General features: G+C 40.1%; 1 protein-coding gene across 4 annotated transcripts in view; it reads right to left on the reverse strand.

Moving 5' to 3' along the window:
• The window catches only part of MICU1 (mitochondrial calcium uptake 1), a 245090-nt gene that overhangs the window by 17728 nt on the left and 203089 nt on the right, over positions 1 to 24273 (reverse strand). For all 4 annotated transcript variants that reach the window (XM_004769481.3, XM_004769480.3, XM_004769479.3 and 1 more), the window contains 2 exons: positions 22561 to 22698; positions 10413 to 10521 (listed from right to left, as the gene is read on the reverse strand). In XM_004769481.3, coding sequence (XP_004769538.1) covers positions 10413 to 10521; positions 22561 to 22698 — 247 coding nt within the window. The remainder of the gene's footprint in view (positions 1 to 10412; positions 10522 to 22560; positions 22699 to 24273) is intronic.

The raw sequence follows: 24273 nt of genomic DNA on the forward strand, positions 1-24273 counted from the left end.
TTCCAATTCAACTTTTAACTTTTCCATCATAGGATGCCATCAGGGAGGAAGTCATGTTGTTTTCCATTACCTTCTTCAGACCAGGTAAATCATTTAGACAGCACTTGAAAGGTTATATATCTAAGTTTATGTCCCGTATGTGTATGAATAAGCAAGAGAACCAATTCCTCTTAAGTGCTAAACAAGAGATGACCTATAAGGGAAATGCACACTATTTCACCGAGGAAGGTTCTTTCTTCAAATGGTCAGAATTCACCAAGGACATTTCTCATTTGCCTGGGAGTTTGTTATTCTCACATGGGCCATGGAGGAACTAAAGAAAGCGCCTTAATGAACTTCGTTATTTTTACTCTGGAGGGATTGGATCATGCTGTCGTGTGGTAAATTTGTAGCTGCCACCTGCCTGGGTTCTCAAACTGTTCATTAGCTCCATAAGTTGTTAAAAGACATTTTGGGGCAAATCAAGTTTGAGAACTATAAAGGCTCTCTTGGAGATTAATAACGCACATTAGCATATTAAAAAGTTGGCAGGAGTAGAGCTACAGGAAGAAATTCTGTATAACCTGGCATTTTCCAAACTGACTTGGACCATGGAACATTTTTTTTTTTAAACCCACAGAACCATTAACATATTGCAGTAAATAGTGTTCTTCACAATGCTGTTGGGGAAATTCTGTGCTAAATTATGTCTAAAGACAGGTTTGCGAGTTCTAAAATAGCCAAGGAAGAGACAGTGCCAGGGCCTCTAAAAGGTGCCAATTTCTGAAGGTCCTAACCTTTTGGGGAAAAAGGAAGACAGCCAAGACTGAGAGCAGAAGGCAGACAGAAGTACTCTGATTCTATCCCCATCCCACTCTTTCCCCACCCCTAGTATGGCACAGAGGCTCCACTTTTAATCTCTGCCACACCAAACTGGAACAGCGTGTATACTCCTCTTTCTCCCGTTAGACTGCGAGCTTCTGAGGGTAGAACCCAGCACAGTACCCATGCTGCTGGCTGAACAAATGGACGAACCACCCTAAATCTGGTTTACATCATCAACTTCATAATGAAAGCGGCTGACATTTACTGAACTGAAAGCGGCTGAATGATAGGCACAAGGTTAATACCCTATGAGATAGGGATCATGATCTTGATTTTAAAAACATGGAGACTAAATTCAGAAATGGCCCAAAGCAAATCAGCCGGTAAATGATAAGAGCCAAGCTTAAAACCCAGACAACAGGGGTGCCTGGCTCAGTGGGTTAAGCCTCTGCCTTCGGCTCAGTTCATGATCCTAGGGTCTGGGATCGAGCCCCGCATCAGGCTATCTGTCAGCAGGGAGCCTGCTTCCCCCACCTTCTGCCTGCCTCTCTGCCTACTTGTGATCAAATAAATAAATAAAATCTTAAAAAAAAAAAAAAGAACAAACAAAACCAAAAAACAACCCAGACATCAGGACTTTGGAACCTGTGTTCTTAACTACTACACTCTCCCCTCTCCCTTCCAAGTTCCATCTTAGCAGTAAAATCCCAGGATTCTGCAGAGGGAGAATTCGGGTAGATCTCAACCCAGTGGAAAAATCACCAGTAGGGCTGTCGGGATTAGGAAGGTTTGAAAGCAAAGGGGCAAGTGCAAGGAGAGGCTGCAGAGGACAGGCACAACCGGCAGTGTAAGGGAAAGTGGCGAGGATAGCTGAACACACGCCAGCCTTTCCAGGCACGTGCTAGTGTGTGAACAGTTCACAGTATTGATATCACCCTTTTAAGCATGCAAAAAGGTGACATAATGTCAAGTCTAAAAGATAGGGATCACAGAAAAATGTGGTGAATTAATGGCATGAGTCTGTTCTCTGGGTCTACTGGGAAAGGTGAGGGTTTATTGGCTTGAGATCCAATGTCTTATTTAATCCATCAAAATGTTTATTCACTTATTCATTTGTTGGTGTCTACTGTATCCCGAGGATTGTCCAAACGTGGGGAATATATCCATGAATAAGACAAATAAGCATGCTAGTATGCAAAGTCAGAATAAACACATGAGAAAATATTGGGTAGTGACAAATGTTATGACACACAGGGTGATGGGGTTACTTTAGGACGGGAAGGTCTTTCTGAGGAAGTGATTTATATGTGACCCAGATTCCAGGGGCCCAAATACACCGACCTCATGGGAAAGAGCACTTGAGGTGAAGGCACAGCTAGAACAAAGGCCTTCAAGTGGGAATGAACTTGGTACATTTAGAATAGAAACACAGAAAGTGTGGGGTGGAGTGAACTGGGAAGGAAGTGGTATTTGATGAACTCAGAGTATACAGGGCCATGACATATGGAACTCCATAAGGCAGTGTAGAGAGACTATGGCTTTAGCAGGGGAGATGCAGAAAGGGAGTCAGATGCAGGGTGCATTTTGGAAGTAGAGAGAAGGATTTACTGAAGAAATGAATATGGGAGTGAGGGAGCAAGAAATCAAGGCTAATGCCTACTTTTTTTGAGCTCCTGGATAGGTAGTAGATAACTCAGTAAGTTACTGAGGGCCTACTACATACAAAATACTGTTGTTAGTGGTCTCTGCTCTGCCTGATTAGCCACATTTGTGGACATTAAAGCCCTTGTCCATAATTTATGCTAGGAATTGATGACAATGATGAAGACAGAGGATTTTAGGTTAATGTTTTTAAAAAATTCTAAGAATATAGACAATATAGTTAGTTTTTTATAATTCATATTGAGTAGTTAGGGAAGACCTCTCTGAGGAAGCAGCCCTTGAAGTTGAGTCTTGAAAGATAAATACAAGTTACCCAGGTAAGTAGCATAATTAGGTTTCTAGAAAAATTTAAGCTTTTAAACAGACAATACAAGTATTCTCAAAGTAATTTAAATTCGCTCTCCCCCCCACCCCGCTTCCCATTTTAGTCTTACTTGGTGGACTACTTATGGGTGACATTTAGTTCTTGGTTGCTATGGTGGGTTGAATGGTGGCCCCCTAAGAGCTATGTCTACATCTTAACCCCTAGAACTTGTGAATGTGACTATGTTTGGAAGAAGGGTCTTTGCAGATGTAATTAAATTGAGATGAGATCTGGGCTAAGGATTACCCAGCCAGACCCTAAATCCAATGATAAGTGTCCTTTTTTTTTTTTTTAAAAGATTTTATTTATTTATTTGACAGATCACAAGTAGGCAGAGAGGCAGAGAGAGAGAGGAGGAAGCAGGCTCCCTGCAGAGCAGAGCGCCCGATGCGGGGCTTGATCCCAGGACCCTGGGATCATGACCTGAGCTGAATGCAGAGGCTTTAACCCACTGAGCCACCCAGGCGCCCCGATAAGTGTCCTTTTAAGAGATACACAGAAGAAAGACATGGGGAGAAGAAGGCGAAGGCCATGTAAAGACAGAAGCAATGACAGGAGTTCTGCAGCCATGAGCCAACGAGTGACTAGAGCCACAAGAAGCTGGAAGAGGCAAGGAAGGATTTTTCCCCCAGAGCCTTCAGAGGGAGCATGGGCCTGCCAACATCTTGATTTCAGATTTGTGGCCTTCGGAACTGTGAGAGAATAAATTCCTGGTTTTTTTTTTTAAATCACGATGTTGGTGGTAATTTGTAACGGCAGCCCCAGGAAAGGAATACACTTGGCTTCTCCCTGCTACTTAGTATGAATCTAGGCCAGCTTCCCCTAGATGTCTATCGTTTTACGCCCAGGGAATCCAAAGTTACACAGATAAAACAAACCAAGAAGTCAAAACAAATGCTAAATATCATACATCTTAAAGCCAAATATGTATTTGGATATCAGATATGACTGTATAATTTTTAACATTGCCTCTATTAGCAAAGATAATGAGGCACAGATTATATGGAGACGAAACATCCCAGGAAATGGCCTGAAGTCATTTGAAAGAATCACTGTCTTTTTTTTTTTTTTAACCACTAGGTTGCACTTTCCTTTGCCACCACTACCCCGAATCAATCTATTTTATACACCCTGTAATTTTAACACAGACAGTGATTCATCCAGGATAATTGTGCTTTATAGCATCTTTAGTTGAGTTTTTTAAAAATAAAAATGCAAATATAAAGAGGAACTTATTAATTTTATTTTTACAATAAATGATGACTTCCTATCTTTGGATTTTTATCTTATATTTTTGGATTTTCAGATGCTGTCAAATCCATTTTGTGAAATGGAGCAATAGAACCAAAGCTATTCTGGAGAAATAACCCAGTGGTATTACACATACATACATAACCTCTATGATACCATTTGTTTTTTTCGAGGGATTCTACAAAGGTCAGAGGAGGTATTCTTTCACATAAAGAAACAAGCAAACAAGCAACTGTTCTTTAAAAAAACCTATGTCAATTAAGAAAATGAAGTAAAAGGCATCCAATTTGGAATGGAAGAAGTAAAATATTTTCTATTTGCAGGTGGCATCATCTTGTATTAGGAAATCTTAAGGAATCTATCGAAAAGTGCTGAATAAGCAAGACTGTGTTTATAAAAGCTACCAGAGCTTAGGAGAGATTTAAAACTTACACATTGCAGTACCCAAGAATGAAATAAAGACACTGTCAGATTAACCAAAATCTAAGAGATTTCATTGCTAGCAGGTCTGTACCATGAGGAATAACAAAAGTTCTTCAGACCAATGAGAAATGATACCAGATAAAAGTTTAGGGGCGCCTGGGTGGCTCAGTGGGTTAAAGCCTCTGCCTTTAGCTTGGGTCATGATCCCAGGGTCCTGGGATGGAGCCCCACATCGGGCTCTCAGCTCAGCGGGGAGCCTGCTTCCTCTTCTCTCTCTGCCTGCCTCTCTGCCTACTTGTGATGTCTGTCAAATAAATAAGTAAATAGATCTTAAAAAAAAAAAGTTTGGAGATTCAGGAATAAATGAAAAGCACTCAAAATGGTAAATACAAGTAAATGGTAAATGTGGGTAAGTATAAAAGATTATTTTTTTTCCTCTTTATTTCTTAAAAAACTATTGGAAGCAAGAATCCTAATGTTGTATTGTAGGGATTTTAACATACACAGAAGAAACACAAATGACAACTATAGCATAAAAAACAGGGTGATGGTAAATGGAACTATTTGACTGCAAGGTTCTTACACTTCACTGGAAGTGGCACACTATTAACTTTAAGTGAACTGTAAAATGTTATAACTTCTAGAGAAACCATTAAGATATGAAATGCAAAGAGATATACCTAACAGGCCACTAGATCCAACTATATGTCTGAAAGAGATACACTTATCTAAAGACACAGATAGGCGGAACATAAAAGAATAAAAAAAGATATACTATGCAAATAATAACCATAAACAAAGCTGAAGTAATTACACCACTATCAGATAAAATAGATTTTTTAGAAAGGTATATTACTAAAGATAAAGGGGGAACATTTCATAATGATAAAAGGGTCAATTCATAAGAAAAGCAAAATAATCCTAACCAATAACTATATATTCTCTTAACACCAGAGCTCAAAATTCATGAAGCAAATAAATAAATTTATAGCTTCAAAAGCTTAACTTGGAAAAGGCTGGAAAAGGTAGGTAAAGGGTGCCTGGGTGGCTCAGTCTGTCTGCCTGGAATTAAGCGCCGCATCAGGCTTCCTGCTTAGCAGGGAGTCTGCTTCACCCTCTCCTTCCCTCCCACCACCACTTGTGCTCTTTCTCTCTCAAATAAATAAATAAAATCTTTAAAAAAAGAAAAAGTAGATAAAGTTCCATCAAAAGCTAGAAAAAGAAAAGCAAAATAATGTATACTGCAAAGTCAAAAATTGCTTCTTTGAAAAATTTAACAAAATTGCCAAACCCCTAGATATACTAAAAAAGAAAGAAAGAAAAAAAAGATAGACGCTGTAATTCACGAAGGTTAGGGGAAAAAGGTGATTTCAGATTCTACAGATTCTAGATGGTAAAAGGATAATAATGGAATATTATGAGCAACTTTTTGTCAATAGATTCAATAATTTAGGTGAAATGTGGAAATTCCTAAAAAACCCCAAAACGTATCAAAATTCACACAAGATAAAACACAAACTCTGAATACCTATGTATTTATCAAAGAAATTAAGTTACCAAAACTTTCTCACAAAGAAAACTGCAGGCCCAGATAGTTTCATTGGTAAATTCTATCAAAATATTCAGAAAGAAACAGTAATCTTTCACAAACTTTCTGAAAATAAAGAAGAAAAATTTCCCTGATTCATTCTTTTTTAAAAAAGATTTTATTTCTTTATTTGACAGACAGAGATCACAAGTAGGCAGAGAGGCGGGCAGAGAGAGAGGAGGAAGCAGGCTCCCGGGGAGCAGAGAGCCCGATGCGGGACTCGATCCCTGGGATCATGACCTGAGCCGAAGGCAGAGACTTTAACCCACTGAGCCACCCAGGCGCCCCTCCCTGATTCATTTTATGAGAATAGTACAAAACCTGAAAGGATATTACAAAAAATAAAGTTACAGACCAATATCCCTTAATATTTAATAAAATGTTAGCAAATCAAATCTCACAATAAAAAAAAAAACCCAATAACACATTATTACAAAGCTGGGTTTATTTCAGGATAGTAGGGATAATCATATCCCTTATGGTAATCTACCATATTAACAAAATAAAGGAGAAAAGTCAAATAATCATTTATATATATACACAGGGAAAGTATTTGACAAAACTCAATAGCCACCGAAGATAAAAACCTTTTTTAAAATTAGGAAGGGAAAGGAATTTCCTTAATTTGATAATGGGCATCCACAGTCTAATATCTAACTCAACGATAAAATACTTTTATCGAAAATGCTTTTCCCCTAAAATCTAGAAGGGGTCAAGGATCAAGGATGCCTTCTCTTACTACTTGTATTTAACATCATACTGGTGGTTGAAGGAAGTGCAACAAGGCAAGAAAAAAAGGCATAAATCTCAAAAAAGAAGTGAAACTATCTATTTGCAGGTGACAACTGCCTATATAGAGAAACATAATAGATCTATGAAACAACTAGAACAGTGAGTGAATTTAGCAAGATCACAGAGTACAAGATCAATATACAAAAACCAATTGTATTTTAGTAATGGTAGCAAATAATTGGAAAATGAAACAAAACTCCATTTATAATAGTATCAAAACCATAACATGCTTAAGCATCAATTTCTAAAAACATGTGCCAGACCTGTCTACTTAATACTACAAAACCACTGCTGAGAAAAATCTACAAAGATCTAAAAAACGGAGAGATATTATAATATGCTCATGAATCAGAAGACTCAATATCACTAATACGTCAATTCTCTCCAAATTAATATATACTCAATGTTATTGTAATCACAAGCCCACCTCTTTTTTTTTTTTTTTAAGATTTTATTAGAAAGTGTGAGAGAGTGTGAGAGAGAGAGAGAGAGAGAGAGAGAAAGCACCCGTACACGCGTTGTGGGGAGGGACAGAAAGAGAGAGAGAGAGAGAGAAAGTAGACTCCCAACTGAGCAAGAAGTTCGACATAGGGCTTGATCCCAGGACCTCAAGATCATGGCCTGACTTGAAGGCAGATGCTTAACTGACTGAGCCACCCAGGCGCCCCAATCCCACCTCTTTTTAACAAAGGAAGCAACAAGCTGACTCTAAAATTTAAGTAGTAATACAAAGGACCTAAAATATCTACAGCAATCTTGAAAAAGAAGGAAGTTAAGAGATTAATAATACCTGACACTTTAAGACTTCCTATAAAGCTACAGTAATCAGAGTGAGCATGGGTAGAGACATTACAGATAAGTGTAACAGAACAGAGAGCTCATAAACAGATCTACACTTAAAAGGTAATTTGATTTCTGATAAAGGTGCCAAAGCAAAACAAGGGAAGGCTTTTTCAGCAAATGGTGCTGGTTCAACTAGGTATCTATGTGGAACACTCTCCTTCACACCATCTATAGAGATTAATTTGAGTGGATCATATAAGACACGTAAGCGCTGAAGCACTAAAGCTTGTAGAAAAAAATACAGGAGACTATCTGCGCAGTTTGGGGGTAGACAAAGGTTTTATTAGGAGCAGAAAGTAATGATTAAAAAATAAAAATTCAATAAATTAGACTTCAGACAAAAACTTCTGCAAATGAGGCACCTGGGTGGTTCAGTGGGTTAAACCTCTGCCTTCGGGCTCAGGTCATGATTCCAAGGCCTTGGGATCGAGCCCCGCATCCGGCTCTTGGCTCAGCAGGGAGCCTGCTTATCCCTCTCTCTCTGCCTGCCTCTTTGCCTATTTGTGATCTCTGTCTGTCAAATAAATAATTAAATTAAAAAAAACCAAAACCAAAAACTTCTGCAAATGAAAATGAGACCTTTAAGAAAGTGACTAGGCGGGGCGCTTGGGGGGCTCAGTGGGTTAAGCCTCTGCTTTCAGCTCAGGTCATGATCTCAGGGTCCTGGGATCGAGCCCCACATCAGACTCTCTGCTCAGCAGGGGGCCTGCTCCCCCCACCCTGCCTACCTGTGATCTCTGTCAAATAAATAAAATCTTAAAAAAAGAAAGTGAATAGGCAAGTCACAGTCTAGAAAAATACAATACATATAACTGATAAAGCACTAGTATCCTAATATGTATCAAAAACTTCAATAGGGGCGCCTGGGTGGCTCAGTGGGTTAAGCCTCTGCCTTCAGGTCATGATCTCAGTGTCCTGGGATTGAGCCCCGCATCGGGCTCAGCGGGGAGCCTGCTCCCTGCCCACCCGGCCTGCCTCTCTGCCTGCTAGTGATCCTTCTCTCTCTGTCAAATAAATAAATAAATCTTTAAAAAATAAAAATAAAAAAAGAATTTCAATAAGTGAATCATAAGACAAGCAACTAATAAAAATGGGCAAAAGATTTCAACAGACACATCACCAAAGAAGATATCTGAATGATAAGAACACAGAAGAGCTGCTCAATAGTAGAAGTCATCAAGGAAATACAAAAGAAAAACAAAATGAGATGTCTTTCTCTACACTCCAGAATACTGCCAACCTGTGGACAAGAATGTGGAACAACACGAACTGTTGTCACTGCTGGTGGGAATATAGAAACACCGTGAAAAAGGGAATGACAGTTTAAAAAAAAAAAAAAAACTAAGTACCTTCCCCTGGACCCAGCAATTCGTTCCTAGGGATTTATCTGAGAGAAATGGCAAGACATGTCCTGAAAAAGACTAACACAAGGATACTCAGCTTTATTCAAGAGAGCCAGTAACTGGGAACAGATAAGGTAACCAGTGGAAGAATGGACAGACTGTGGAGCAGTCCTCCCAACAAATTACCACTCAAAAAAGGGACGAACTATTCTGCCCATGACAATATAGATGATCTCAAAAACACGCTGAGAGAAACTTTACAAGATTATACATTGGATAATTCCATTTGTAAGAAGCTCTAGAACAAACAAAATTAATCTATGGTAGAAAAATACACAGAATGGGGCGCCTGGGTGGCTCAGTGGGTTAAGCCGCTGCCTTCGGCTCAGGTCATGATCTCAGGGTCCTGGGATCGAGTCCCACATCGGGCTCTCTGCTCAGCAGGGGCCTGCTTCCCTCTCTCTCTCTCTGCCTGCCTGCCTCTCCATCTACTTGTGATTTCTCTCTGTCAAATAAATAAATAAAATCTTTAAAAAAAAAAAAAAAAAGAAAAATACACAGATTAAGGTTGTCTCCATGCATGGGGGCAGAAAAAGACTATGAAGGGGGCACAAAGGAACTTTAAACAAAATACTGGACTTCAGTTAGTATTCATGCTGAAGTATTTAGACATGCTGATGTCTACAACTTAGAGTACATCAAAGAATAAGACTGATAGAGGGATGAATACATACACAGAGATACTATAGGAAATACAGAAAAATGTTAACTGATATGGCTATATGGATGTTCCCTGAATAATTACTTCAACTGTTCTGAATGTTTTAACTTTTTCATAATAAAATGTTGGGGGGAAAATAATGTTTTCACTTCCCCTGCTCTCTCACATTGCCTGTACGAAGTCGCACTGAGTTTCTAGGAAGTAAGCCAGTTTGGGGGAGGGGGATAGCTGTTCTGAGCCATGATTTTATCTAAAAAACAAAGCAAAAAATCATGTTAAACCATGTGAACACAGGAAATAAACCAAACTACTGCTTCCCACCAAAGAATGAATTGAAATGCTACTGACTTTAGCTTCATCTTAAATATGTCATGACTCTGGCTCCAATGAGAGAAGTTCTAGTTTCTAAAGATGGGTGTCTGCCTTGACCACAGCCTTTGACACAAGAAAATACATTTGCTAAGCTTGGACACTCAGGGTGAAATGCAATGGCAATGAAAGGAAACAAATAAAAAATAATGTCAAGAGAAACTCCTATTTACTGTTAAGGAAGGGTAGTCACTTAACAGATTACAGATTCAATGTTGATATCCTCAAGAAAACATTTTTGGGTTTCATTACCTTTATCAAGAGATGCCCCAGCCATATGGTAAAAGCTTAATGCAGTGTCCACATCATTAATATTCTTTAGGAAAGTAAAGAAGTTCTCCACTTCCTGAAATGTCAGACCCTGAAAGAAAAGAGACAGCAAGATCAGGCAGGAACCTGTAACAAAAAGCAGCTCAAAATGCAAAGAAGTAGGCAGTTATTCATGTCTATAAGTCAGAAATTTATGTTATGTTTGGAACAGAAACTGCATAAATTCATCAAGAAATGCCTAATTTGTATACAACAAGGGAACACAACTCTAGAATTTTACTCTGAGAAAGGCAAGCTGGCTAAATGCTTTCCCCTCCCATGTAAAAATCTGACATGAAGCTGTTTACAGTGATGGCTGGATATCTTTAATAAAAATATTTCTAAATGTGCCCTCCAATTAGTCACAGTATCTATTATGACATTTCCTAGATGAGCTTCAGCCTCTTGATCTATTACACGTTATACACCTTAACAAGTTGGAATGGAGTCAGGACTTCCATTGTAATAATCTACCTTTAGGCCAGCTAAGCTTTCTGAGGCTTAAGTTAATTAAAAAACACCAGAGTCAGTGATACACAGGCGAATGGTTTGACTTGGGAAGCTGTTCATTATGTCAATCTAAAAGCTACTAATGAAGCAATGAAGCAATTTGCCACTTAACTTTAATTGGATGAAATTTTCTGAATGAAGAAGCTCTTTTCAAAAGCTGCTCCTAGGATTTGCTGATCTCCGATTTGACTTTCTCTGACGGCTCAGGAGAGAGTAGCTGTATAACGAGGGGCAAGGGAGTTTCCCTACAGGGTGAGGATTGCTCCTATTTGACTATTTCCCACTTCTCACACATCACGCTGAGATGGAAATGAATACAATTTCTAAGAGGTGAGTAACACTGGAAAGAAGCTGAGGTGAATGGCTTTTAATGAAGCATCAGGTCCTTAACATTACCCATGCTGACTGGCCTCTACTGAGAGCAGCCCCTCTTCCAATCTCCATTTCCCCAGACTAGAGAGCCCTGCGATCCACATGGGGAACTTACAAATAAGGAAACTTCATTAATGACAGTATACATTTCTTTTCTGGTACTCTCCAAACTGGGTCAATGGTCTCTTTCTCATTTAATCAATCAAATGAAGAGCTAAAATACTGTATGTATGATTATGTCACACTATCTTTTATAATTTTCCCAAGAATAATAGGAGCTAAAAAACTTTTTATTGTGAACTATGATGACCATATAGGAAGCTACATAAAATATAAATGTACAAGAAACTGCTGTACAATGAACACCCATAGAACCTCCACTGAAGTCAAGGAACAGACTATCACCAGCATCCCTGAAGCCTTTGGGTCTCCCCTCAAGATAACCCATCTCAGTCATTAAGCCCCTTTACTCAGTGTTAATCACTATTCTGACTTTTAGTGGATTCATTGCCTTCCTTGCCTTTTTTAAAAATTGTGCTACTATCGGGGCACCTGGGTGGCTCAGTTGGTTAAACATCTGCCTTCGGCTCAGGTTGCAGTCCCGGGGTCCTGGGATGGAGCACTGTGGTGGGCTCCTTGCTTAGCAGGAAGCCTGCTTCTCCCTCTCCCTCTGCCTGCTGCTTCCCCTGCTTGTGTTCTCTCTCTCTGTCAAATAAATAAATAAATAAAATCTTTTAAAAAAAATAGCATTACTATCTATTTATGCATCCTCAAACAGAAACAGTTCAATTACGCTTGTTTTGAACGTCGTAAATGGAATCACACGGTATGCATCTTATTATATATGGCTTCTCTCTTTAATATTTGTCTATGTTTTGTATTCTGTAGTTAACTCATTTTTATTGTTGTGTGAATATACCACTTTTTTTTTATCCATTCTGTTTGGACTGTTATCAGTTTCTGGCAATTATGCACAGTGGTACATCTGTATTTATGCATTCAAACATTTATGGACTACCTGCTATGTGCCAGGTTCCATAATTTTTGGCAGTGAACTGGAAGGCTTATAGTAAATAGTTTTTCCCTAACTTGAGGCCATTCTCCTTGGCCTTGACTTAGAGCATCCGGAGATAGGACTTATTCCTTATATGAATGCCTTAGTATGCTATCTAATGGAAACACTAGGCTAGCATCAACCTTAGAGAAGAGAATTCTCCTGGACCAGAAGTACAGGCTCTATAATATCACCTGCTTGTGGATGGATACACTAATACCATCTTCTCTCAACTCCATCAAAAGACATGCAGTGGTTGAAATGTGAGGGATTTCACATTTCAACCCAGTGTCCACTGATGGATGAATGTATAAACAAAATGGAATATGATTCACCCTGTAAAAGGAAGGAAATTTTGACATAAGGTACAATACGGATGAATCTCAAAGACATTATGCCAGGTGAAACAAGCCATTTACAAAAGGTGACATACTATATGATTCCACTTATATGAGGTACCTGTACAGAGACAGAAAGTAGAATGGTGGTTGCCAGGGCTGGGTGGGGGAGGGAGGAGGAATGGGGACTTTTTTTTTTTTTTTAAGATTTATTTATTTGAGAGAGAGACAGTGAGAGAGAACATGAGCGAGGAGGTCAGAGGGAGAAGCAGACTCCCCATGGAGCTGGGAGCCCGATGTGGGACTCGATCCCGGGACTCCAGGATCATGACCTGAGCTGAAGGCAGTCGTCCAACCAACTGAGCCACCCAGGTGCCCATTTTTTTTTTTTTTTTAAAGTAAGCTCTGTGCCCAACATGGGGCTTGAACTCATGACCCCAAGATCCATGCTCTATGGACTGAGCTAGCTAGGTGTCCCAGGAATTGTTGTTTAATGGGTACAGAGTTTCAATTTGGGAAGATAGATGGTGGTGATGCTTGTACACAGTATGAATGTACTTAATGCCACCGAACTATACACTTAAAAATGGTTAAAATAAAATTCCTAAAACAAAGCACATGGTACAGGGAATGCTACCTACTCCGACATATAAGCTCTAATGTTTGCTAGTAAATTTATTGTGAAACATCAAATACAAGAGGCCACGGTACTCATGCTGAGAATTATTTAAGGACAGAGCAAAAAATCTGAATTGAACGGCTATTCATTTGATGACTTAGAAAAACAGTGGGATACAAATCACATTAATGCCATTATTAAATTGAAATACAAAACATTTTACCTTTTATTATATAGATACAATAAAAAATATTTATTGAGCACTTCCTAACAACTCAGCACTCTGCTAGGAACAGTGAGGGAAATAAAATTGCTTTGGACATGGGCCTTGGACATTTTATAGAGCTTACAATTTAGATAGGTGTCCTTAAAGAAAAGATGATGCCAGTCACAAAATTCTTATTTCTTTGTAACAACTTAGCAAAAAATCCAGAGGAGTTTTTAGCAAGAAAGCTATCATAAGACTATAAGATGAGGTTTGTGGATGGAAAGTGAGAGGACATGCTTTCTGCAAGTTGAGGTGCTCAGACTGGAAGGCATTAGCTCCACGCAGCCATTGGCAGGTGGCCTGACCTGCAGATATAGGTCAAAAGGAAATAACCTTCCCTTAAGCATGGCATCAAGGGGAATGTCTTGACACCCTAGGGGAAAGTGGAAGAAAGAGGAGTTATTTTATCCTGTGACCAAATGTTCAACAAACTGGTTATCTAGCTACCTTAGGAAAGATGGACTTATATAAAACTGGACTCTAGGTGATTAAAAAATATATATATATATACATAGTGTGGACAGTAGAAACACTGGAAACACTTCTCTATGTTTATTAAAACATGAATTCAATTAACACTAAGAGTTTGTTAAAAAACAAATAAAATTGTCTTTTTTTATTTAAAGGCTTTATTTATTTATTTGAGAGAGAGAGAGCATGAACAGGCAGAGGGGCAGAGGGAGAGCTAGAAGCAGACTCCCCGTTGAGCAGGGAGCCCGTCGGATGTAGGGCTCAATTCCAGGACCCCGGGATCATGACCTGGGCCAAGGCAGGTGCTTATTGACTTAGCCACCCAGGTGCTCCTAGAGTTCTCTTTCAAAACTAAAAGCAACTGATAAAGTGTTTGAAGAAAACATAAAAAAAAAACTTCATAACCTTGCGTAAGACAAAGAGTTCTTAGATATGACACCAAAAGAACAATCCATAAAATGATATGGATTGTCAAATAAAATGATAAATTAGACTTCATCAACATTAAAACCTTTTGTGCTTCAAAATACTGAGAGAACAGGGGCACCTGGGTGGCTCAGTCAGTTAAGCTGCTGACTCTTTTTGGCTCAGGTCATGATCTTGGGGTCTTAGCATCAAGTCCCAAATTGGGCTTCGTGCGTGGAGTCTGTTTCAGGATTCTCTCTCTCTCCCTCTGCCCCTCCCCTTGCTTGCTCTAAAATAAATAAAGAAATCTTAAAAAAAAATTACTGCGAGAACAGACAAAACACAGACTGGGAGAAATATTTTAAAATATTTAAAAATCACTTATCTGATAAAGGATTTGAGTCCAGAACTACGTAAAGAACTCTTACAACTCAATCATGAGAAAAAAATAATACAATTATAAGAAGTATCTGAGTAGATGTCTCACCAAATAAGATATATTAATGGTTAATAAGTTCGTGAAACAACTCAGGATTATCAGTCATTAGGGAAAGGCAAATTCAAACCACAATGAGAAACCACTACATACCTATCAGAATGACTATAATAAAAAAAGACAGACAATAACAAGTTTTAATAAAGATGTAGAGAAACTGGAACTCTCACATTGTTGTGGAAATGTAGTACCCACAGTGGAAATCAGTTTGGTGCTTTCATTTAAAAAAAAAAAAAAAAAGAAAGAAAGTTAGGGTGCCTGGGTGGCTCAGTTGATTAAGCATCTGCCTTCAGCTCAGGTCATGATCTCAGGGGTCCTGGGACAGAGACCCACATGGAGCTCCCTGGTCAGTGGGGAGTCTGTGCTTCTCCCTCTCCCTCTGCAGTCAAATGCTCTACCACTGAGCTATACCCACCTCCCTCTCCCTCTGCTACTCCCCCTATTTGTGCTCTCTCTGTTAAATAAATAAAATCTTTAAAAACAAAAATTAAACTCAATTATTCCATAGAACCCAGATATTCTACTATTAGCAGTTTTCTTTCTTTCTTTTTTTTTAAAGATTTTTATTTATTTATTTATTTGACAGACAGAGATCACAAGTAGGCAGGGAGGCAGGCAGAGAGAGAGGAGGAAGCAGGCCTTCCTCAGAGGAGAGAGCCCGATGTGGGGCTCGATCCCAGGACCCTGGGGTCATGACCGGAGCTGAAGGCAGAAGCTTTAACCCACTGAGCCACCCAGGCGCCCCTACTCCTAGCAGTTTTCTTAATAAGAAGGAACGGTTAAGTCCATATAAAGATCTGTAGGCAAATGTTCATAGCAATATAACCATACAGTGGAATTCTGTTCACTGTGTTCAGCAATAAAAACAGTAAGCTATGAATACAAGCAACACGGATAAACCTCAAAACAGGATGCTGAGTAAAAGAAGCTAGACACAAAAGGCTACATTATTTTATGAATGCATTCCCATGAAATGTCCAGAAGAGACAGATCTGCAGAGACAGAAGAAAGATGCCTGGCTGTTTGGGTCAGGGGTGGAAATGGGGGCTGACTGCAAGCTAGCATGGGGATTTTCTGGGGTGATGCCAACATTCGGAAACAGGATGGCAGTGATGACTACGTAGCTCTGTAAATTTACCAAAAATCATTGAACTGTTCACTTAAAATCGGTGACTTTTATGGCCTAAATTATACCTCAATAAAGCTGTTAACGAAATAAAAAGCAGCTGAAGTAGAAAGAGGGATAAGGAAAATTCAGCTTCCTCTGGAGTCGTCTGATAATGCCAGGGACCCAGTGCTGACTGGCACGGGTGAAGGTGACACTTAATTACAGGGCAACACACTGTCACACATGATCTCCTTCCCTTGTCTTTTCATCAGTCACAGGAAATCCACCTGCCAGGAATCAATCCCCCTGCCTGAATTCCCTCTGTGGCTCACTGAAAAGATAAAATAGCCTCCTTTCTTCTCCTACATATGCTATGTCTTGTACCAGTCTTATCACTTATCATCTGCTCCATCTTCTGCTTAGTTTTTAAAAACATTTAATTATTTTTCAAGTTTTAAAAAAACATTTAATACATGAATATAGGAAGAGTAATATATGAACAGCACAAAGCAAATTCTTCCTCTCCCCTTGTCTTCCAGTCTCCCACCCTTTTTGCGGCCACTGTCACCAATTCTGTGGGTACGTTTTCAGGGGTGTACCTATGCTGATCTTGCTCCAATAAAGCATCTTCCCATTGCAAACCCCACAGTTGTCTTCAACTGTTGCCTGGCAGTTGGGGGGAAAGTACACCACTTCTATTACTTACATGTCTATAAGTACCTAATCACCCCACAGCATCACTTTCTTCCTAGGTTCTTCCTCCTACTCACAAAAATATCAGTGATTTCTCACTGTCAACTGGATAAACTCAACTTTTTGCCTAGTACTCAAGGTCCTCCACAAATGCTTCCATAAATTAACTTTCTAGCCATCTCCCTATAGGCTAGGGTCTAGCAACATGGTTTTGTTTCCCCCAAACCCTTCTGCTTCTTCAGATCATGGAGAAGGAGGAGCGGCAATGAATGGGCTCATTAGTGGGAAGATTGTGGACTGTGCAATGACAGTCCTGGCTTTGACTCCTGGTGCCACCTCTTAACACCCTGTGTGATTTCAGGCAAATAATTAAGGCTCAGAGAAGTATTTTTCATCGGAAAAACAGGGATTCTATACATCATGCAGATGTGATAATTAGGGAGAAGATAGGTAAAATGCCTAGTACTTGGCAAGTACTCAGTACGAAGTAGTCTGAGTCTGCAGGAAGCCGGAGGGCCCACTGCTACAGAGCAAATGGCAATGACTTTATTCAATTAAGCTCTGAAATAAACTCTTTTCTGGTATGTGTAGGACCTTGAGGGACAGATAACAGGGGAAAGTATACCACTCACATACCTTTGAAGTATATGAGACTAATAGCAGAGGCAAAACAGAAATATAATAGGGGAAAAATCCACAAATTCTTTTACTAGTAAGTCACAGCTTAATACTTTGGGGGAAGTACAAGTTTCAAAGCTAATCAGTAAAACAAAGCTAATCAATAAAGGAGAGTTCTAGTCTTTTAATGGCCATACCTCAGATGTTCTACTACATGGTGATGCTAATACAAAAGCAAACTGCTTTATAACTTTTGCTTGTCAAAATTGTACTTTTTTTTTCTTTTCCTTTCTTTTTTTTTTTTTTTTTTTGTGCAGAAAGGTGATTCTATTAAAGCATGGGGACTGGACCCTTGGGCAAAAAGAGCTGCCTTGGAATTGTGAGGAATGACTGATTATATACTTGAGAGCTGGGGGAGGTAAGGAAAAAGGGAAATGTCCAAAAGGACCTTCATATGCTAGAGAAACTCTCAGGATACTGGAGGCCTGCCTATTGTCAAGCTAAGGTGGGTTTTCCCTCTAGCTGCCTCCACCTTTCCTAACTCCCCTATATGTTCCCCAGCTGACCAATACGGACCCACAGGTAGGGACATTTCTACACCCCTCTTCAGCAGGAAGGGATTACAGAAGATGAGACCTTCTGCCTTCACCAACCTTAAAGATTATGGGTCAACATTGTTTGGGGTGAAATGATGAGGGAGCAGAAGGCAAGTTGAGGACAAAGAACAAGCTGACACCCTGCAAAATCCTACTCTGCTCTCAAGACCAAGTTCAAATTGTACCTCTGCCAAGAAATCTTAGTCTCTTCAGTTGATTCTAATCTTTCTTGTTGGTGTTCCCAAAAGGCTTCAGAGATTTATATGTATACTTGATACATTAACCAATGCGTTTGACAAAGATCTGCCTATGGACACTCACTGTACTGGGGACATGCAAACAGGAGTATGACTATGCTCTCAAGAGCCTCAAAGTCAAGTGAGTTGCCTTGTATTATATTATTTATCACCGGTGTCCCAGCACTAGGAATGTCAAGTTCAAGTTCTTTGAAGCAGAGACTTGTTTTTGCTCATTATTGTATTCCTAATATTTACAGGAGTGCCTAGCACAGAGTGGACACTCAGTAAATACTGGATATGAAATTACATAGTTCTTTGTGCGTGTGTGTGTATATATGTTTTCTTACTCAATTATTACAGACTATGTATTTCTTGGGGATAGATGATGGTTTCTGTTTATCTTTTATCTTTCCCATAGCACCTAGCTTAGTTTCTTGCACATAGCCATGTCTGACATTGAACTCAATATCATTTTCAATTCAGCCTTAAGTGAATTCACTAAAATTATTAAAGCTTACAGCTTCTGTGCTCTTATGTGCATAGAGAACCATCCCTTTGAATTACATTTATAAAGTCTCAGAAAATTCTTTTAATGAGAAGACAATATGGAGGAAGGAAAATAGGCAAATTTTAGAGCTCAGTCAGATTGGGCCTAGAAGAATTATTCACAAGAAAAAGGATAGTGAACGGAATGGGAAAAATCTGGTAGAGGACAGGGAATGATTTTTAAAATAAAGGCCATACAAACATGCTCCCCATTTAAAAAAAAAAAAAAGGAAGAAATGAAAACTGTCTTTGCTAAATAAGAAACACGGCAGTTCCTCAGGGCATGAATAGAGTAATCTGTCCAGCATGCCAGGTTCCCCCAGTCTGTCCAGCTATTATTACTCAGGGGCAAAAGATCTAGAGACACGGACAGAGTACAGTCCTCCAGACCAGTGGCTCACAAGCTAAACTGCATCCAAGAATCACCTTGGGAGCCTTTTAAGAAACACTGATGGCTGGACCCACCCACTGAGCTGCTGATTTACTGGTTTGAAGAGGGCCCCAACAATCGCATTTCTGAAAAATTCCCCAAGAGATACTAGGAAACTGGGCTTGAGAAGCACTGCTTTGGACGAAGGGTATGGCTAAGGAGAACTCTGCTATAGAAAGGACAAGATCTGGACTAGAAAGCCTTGGATTACAGTCCAGACTCTGGGTGGGTCATTCATTTCTCTTTCTGTCTGTCTCTAGACCCTCAAAGGCAAAAGGAGATCTAACAAGGCTGTTGGAAGGACAGAGAAAGAACAATGTGAAAGGCAGTGAAACATCGCAGAGTCATTAAGTGATGTGCAAATATTTACTTACTATCACCACTAGGACCGCCAGTCCTTTAGGTCTGGGTTGATAATCTGTGCAGAATCCCACGCAGAAAATGATTAATATGAGCCCAATGAAAAGTTACATTTTCATGATAACAAATCCAGAGTGGAATAAAAGAAACAATTAGGAAGCAGATGGTGATTCCCCTTTAATGAGACATGGTCCTAGAGAGATGGACTTGTAACCTCAGGAGCAAAGGCCCTTCATTAACTCTCATTTTAGTTAATTGCTATGTTCACAAAGTTAATCAACATGAGAGGGCAATCAATCTCCATTTCCTGGCTAACACAGCCTAGAAATTCTGGGCCAGAAGTAATTTAGCACCCCAGATTTTTATCATCTGACAAAAACTGTCCTTTTACTTCACAGCTCTTCTGTAAGGTCTCCAGGTCCTAAATTAACTCCTGCCAAAGATACCTTATTCCTTCAAGGGAGATGTCTCCAACAACCAATTTATTGTTTTAAAATATGAATTAATAGTAAAATACAAATTAGCCTATTATGGCAGTTAATTATTTTAAGGTCAAATAAATGTGTGAACCAAACTTATTTAAAATTAGTCTGGTAAAAAGAAAAGAGTGTTTCCTAATGCAAACACCATGTTTTCGGCCTAAGGGCTAAAATTCCACCCAAACACTAATTTTTGGAAATCATAATTTCTAACAGATATGAGCTGGGTACTAAGCACCGTAAAAGCTGTCTCTAAGAGACAGGATTGTTCTCTGTCACTTTCTGTTAATGATGAGTCCTCCCCCCATAACCGAGAGAACACCTGCTGTAGGGACAGAACAATTTTAGAGCCAGGTCAGTTTCTTTGGTCATGGCCAACTGGTAATCACTGTCCAGAGGAAAGGGTACTGGGCTACGAATGAGAAGGTCTGGCAAGCTGGGGCATGTGTGCGTGTGCATGTGCGTGTGCGTGACGGTTAAGAGGTATGCCTCTTCAGTGATCTCTGCTTCAGTATGTCCATCCCACACCCTGGCAAAACCCCAGTGCTGACTCAGTTCTACCATCTGCCCCTTCCTGCACCAGGTGCAGCTGGTGTGCAAAGCTATCAGAGAGCAGTGCTGGCTGGTGCTGCCACAAACTCATGGTTTCCAATCGCAGTGCTGCTCAAAAAATTCTCCATCATCTCTTCCTGAATTCTCTCATCATCCGAGTATCAGTCTTTTGGCTTCTGTGTTTGCTCCTTTCCAAACTATTTTACATAAAACAGCCAGAGTCATTTATTTAAATATACATACAAATGTACAAGCATTTCCCTGTTCACAGCCCTTTAATAGCTCCCCATTGCACTGTGACTATAATCCAAACTCGTGCCAGCACGGGCTGGCCCCATCTCCCTCTCAGACTTTATCTCGGGCCATTCTCCTCCTTGCTAATATGCTCCAACCACAACAGTCCCCTCTCAGTTCCTCACACATGCTAGACCTTTGTGTTTTCTCTGTTGTGGAATCCGTGTGTCCCCCCATCCACAGAACTTATACGTACACTAACCCCCAGTGTGGCCATACTGGGAGGCAGGGCCTCTAAGCAAATAACCAAGGTTAAATGAGGTCAGAAGGGTGGGGCCCTGAACTGACAGGATTAGTGTCCTTGTAAGAAGAGAGCTAGTATGCATGTGTGCTTTCCTGCTCTTGCTCTCTCCCTCTCCTTCTGTCTCTTGCCATGCAAACAACCAAGCAAAGGCCTTATGAGGCTATAGTAAGAAGGCAGCTGTCCAAAGGCCAGGAAGAATTTTATTAGAAATTTAACTTGCCTGCACCTTGATCATCAATGCCTGGCGTTCAGAACTGTGAGAAAATAAATTTCTGTTGTTGAAGCCACCCAGCCTGTGGTGTTTTGTGGTAGCAGCCCAAGCAGACTAATACACTGCCTCAGAGTTTTGAAAATGTCCTATTTACTTCTTTCTGGAGCTCCTCTTCCCTCTTCCTCAATTTCTTCCTATCCTCTCTTTCTCGACTTCTTTACTTCCCATTCTAATGTGTCCTCCACTCTAATAAACAGCTCCCAAAGGTCATCAATTATTACCATTTTACCAAAGCCAATGGATGTTTATCATCTTATTTTACTAGATCCCCTCTGTCCCTGTACTCTTTACTTCCTTGGCTTCAGCTGCACTACTTTCTCTAACTGCTTCCTTCCTATGCTGTTTAAACATCTCATGGAGGGGGTGGAGGGTGGGGGAAAAAGAACAATAAATGTCTTATGGCTTTAACCTGAATAATGTATTGATGATTCTCAACCCTATCTCAGTCATCTGAAGTAGATGTGAATATCCAAGTGCCTGTTAATCATCTCTAACTGGAGAGTCCACAGGCATTTTTTTTTAATATTTATAATATTTTTTTGAGGGAAAGAGAGAAAGCACAAGCAGGGAAAGAGCAGCAGAGGGAAAGGGAGAACCAGGCTCCCCGGCAAGCAGAGAGCCTGACCCGGGGCTCGATCCCAGGACCCTGGGATCATGACCTGAGCTGAAGGTAGATGCCCAACTGACTGAGCCACCCAGGTGCCCCATACATAGGCATCCTAAATCAAGGTATCTGTAACTAAACTCTTTATATTCCTCTGGGAACCAGTCTCTCTTTTTAATTTCTCTCCAGACAGACTTTCTGAAATTTTTTTTTCCTAAGTTCTAAGTCCAGTGTGGGGCTTGAACTCACAACCCTGAGACCAAGATCTGTGTGCTCAACCGAAAGCCAGACAGGTACCTCTTAAATTTCTCAATCTAGTTCACAGTGCCACCCTTTGAACAAGAACCCTTAAAGGCTTATTGTGCAATCTCCCTTCTTCCTCATCCACTGCTCGTGTTTTTTGAAGCACCAGAGATGAATTAGTTATAACCTTTGTTTCATGACACTCTCATTATGGTAGTACCTTTGCAATATAACCATACCTTCCCATGGTTCCTTTTCTTCCTATAAACAAAGATACCTACCTTTCCTTCTTTGAAATGCTTCTTGAGCTGCTTCTGCATGGCGGTCAACTTCTTGGACTGCACCCCACTGTAGGCCAGCAGCATGCCACCAAACTGCCTCTCAGTAATCTTCCCATCCACAGGGTCATGGCGTTCGAACTGGGAGAGAAACAGAGTGTTCTTGGGGTCAAATGCAAAGTATTTTGACATGGAATGTGGAATGATCAAGCTGGATGCCAGAAAGTAGTTGGTGGCCATAGAGACTGTTATTTTTGAACTGTAATTATCACTAAGATTTGGAAAAAAAAAAAAAAACAATCAGAAACAGAAGATCTGGGTTCTTATTCCAGCTTTGTCAATATTTATGACTTTAGGAAAGTCACTCAACTTCTCTGGGCCTCAATATCCTCACGGATAAAACAGAGCTGCTCTAACCCCTTACACCTTACAGAGCAGGAGCATCCTTATGGGAATAAAAACAATGTTAAAACTCCATTCCAGTTCATGAGTAATATTATTGGTAATAAGTGCTCTCTGGATCACCCATGTCCCTGCTACTCAGAAATAACTTCAAAGCTAATTATGGCCCCCTGCCAGTACTTATTATAATCAATAAGGAATGACAAAGGAGGGGGATCCTCCCCCAGGAATCAAACTAGGGAAGACCATCTTCTTGTCACAGACTTAGAGTACTGGCAGCTAATTATGGAGCAGATGGGACCAGATTGAAGGAATGTAGTAAACACCAATTCTCAAATCCCCCTGCCTTCTGGGAAATCAGTGCAGTCTCCCAGGAAATGGTGGAGGACACTGGCAGAAGCTCACTGAGCCCTTGGACAGGAACACTAGCACTGAGTGCTAGAGGTGAGGAGGGCCATGCAGAAGCTCCTCACAGAGGGAAGGAGGTGCTGTCAGACAGTGGGGAATATGCCAGAAACAAGATGTTAATGATGGATATCTATGGAAGTCACAGACACAAAACTCTTAAACAACTTTCACAAAACCTGCAATTATATACGGTTAGGAATGAATGAATGAATGAATGGTAATGGGAACACAATAAATCAAATCTTAGACGGTATGGCCAAAGGTGATCTTCCAACTGCCCAAAATGTCCCCATAAAACTTCAGTTTGCCTAATCAAGAAAGAAAATCCTAACATACAAAATCAGAAATGATAAATTATTAAAAAAAATAGACACTGAAGATGAATTCACTTTATAATCTTGTAATTTTTTTTTTTAGATTTTTAAAAATTTTTATTTATTTATTTGACAGAGAGAGATCACAAGCAGGCAGAGAGGCAGGCAGAGAGAGAGGAAGGGAAGCAGGCTCCCTGTTGAGCAGAGAGCCCGATGCGGAACTCGATCCCAGGACCCTGAGATCATGACCTGAACCGAAGGCAGCGGCTTAACCCACTGTGCCACCCAGGCGCCCCTATAATTTTATAATTTTAAATCTCAAGAAATGGAAGATATTTGGGGTGGGGAGGGACAGAGGGAGAGAGAGAGTGAGAATCTTAAGCAGGTTTCATGCCTAGCGTAGAGACCAATGGGGCTTGATCTTCATCCCACAACCCTGAGATCATGACCTGAACCAAAATCAAGAGTCAGACAGTTAACCAATGAGCTGCCCTGGCGCCCCAAGAGTGGAAGATTCTTAAGAAAAATATTAATTACCCACCCTTCCAATTGAGTCAAGAAGTAGAAAATCTGAACATGCCAATTACCATTA

Source organism: Mustela putorius, unplaced genomic scaffold (genome assembly GCF_011764305.1).
Source record: "Mustela putorius furo isolate JIRA1106 unplaced genomic scaffold, ASM1176430v1.1 tig00000698_pilon_pilon_pilon, whole genome shotgun sequence".
NCBI lineage: Eukaryota > Metazoa > Chordata > Mammalia > Carnivora > Mustelidae > Mustela > Mustela putorius.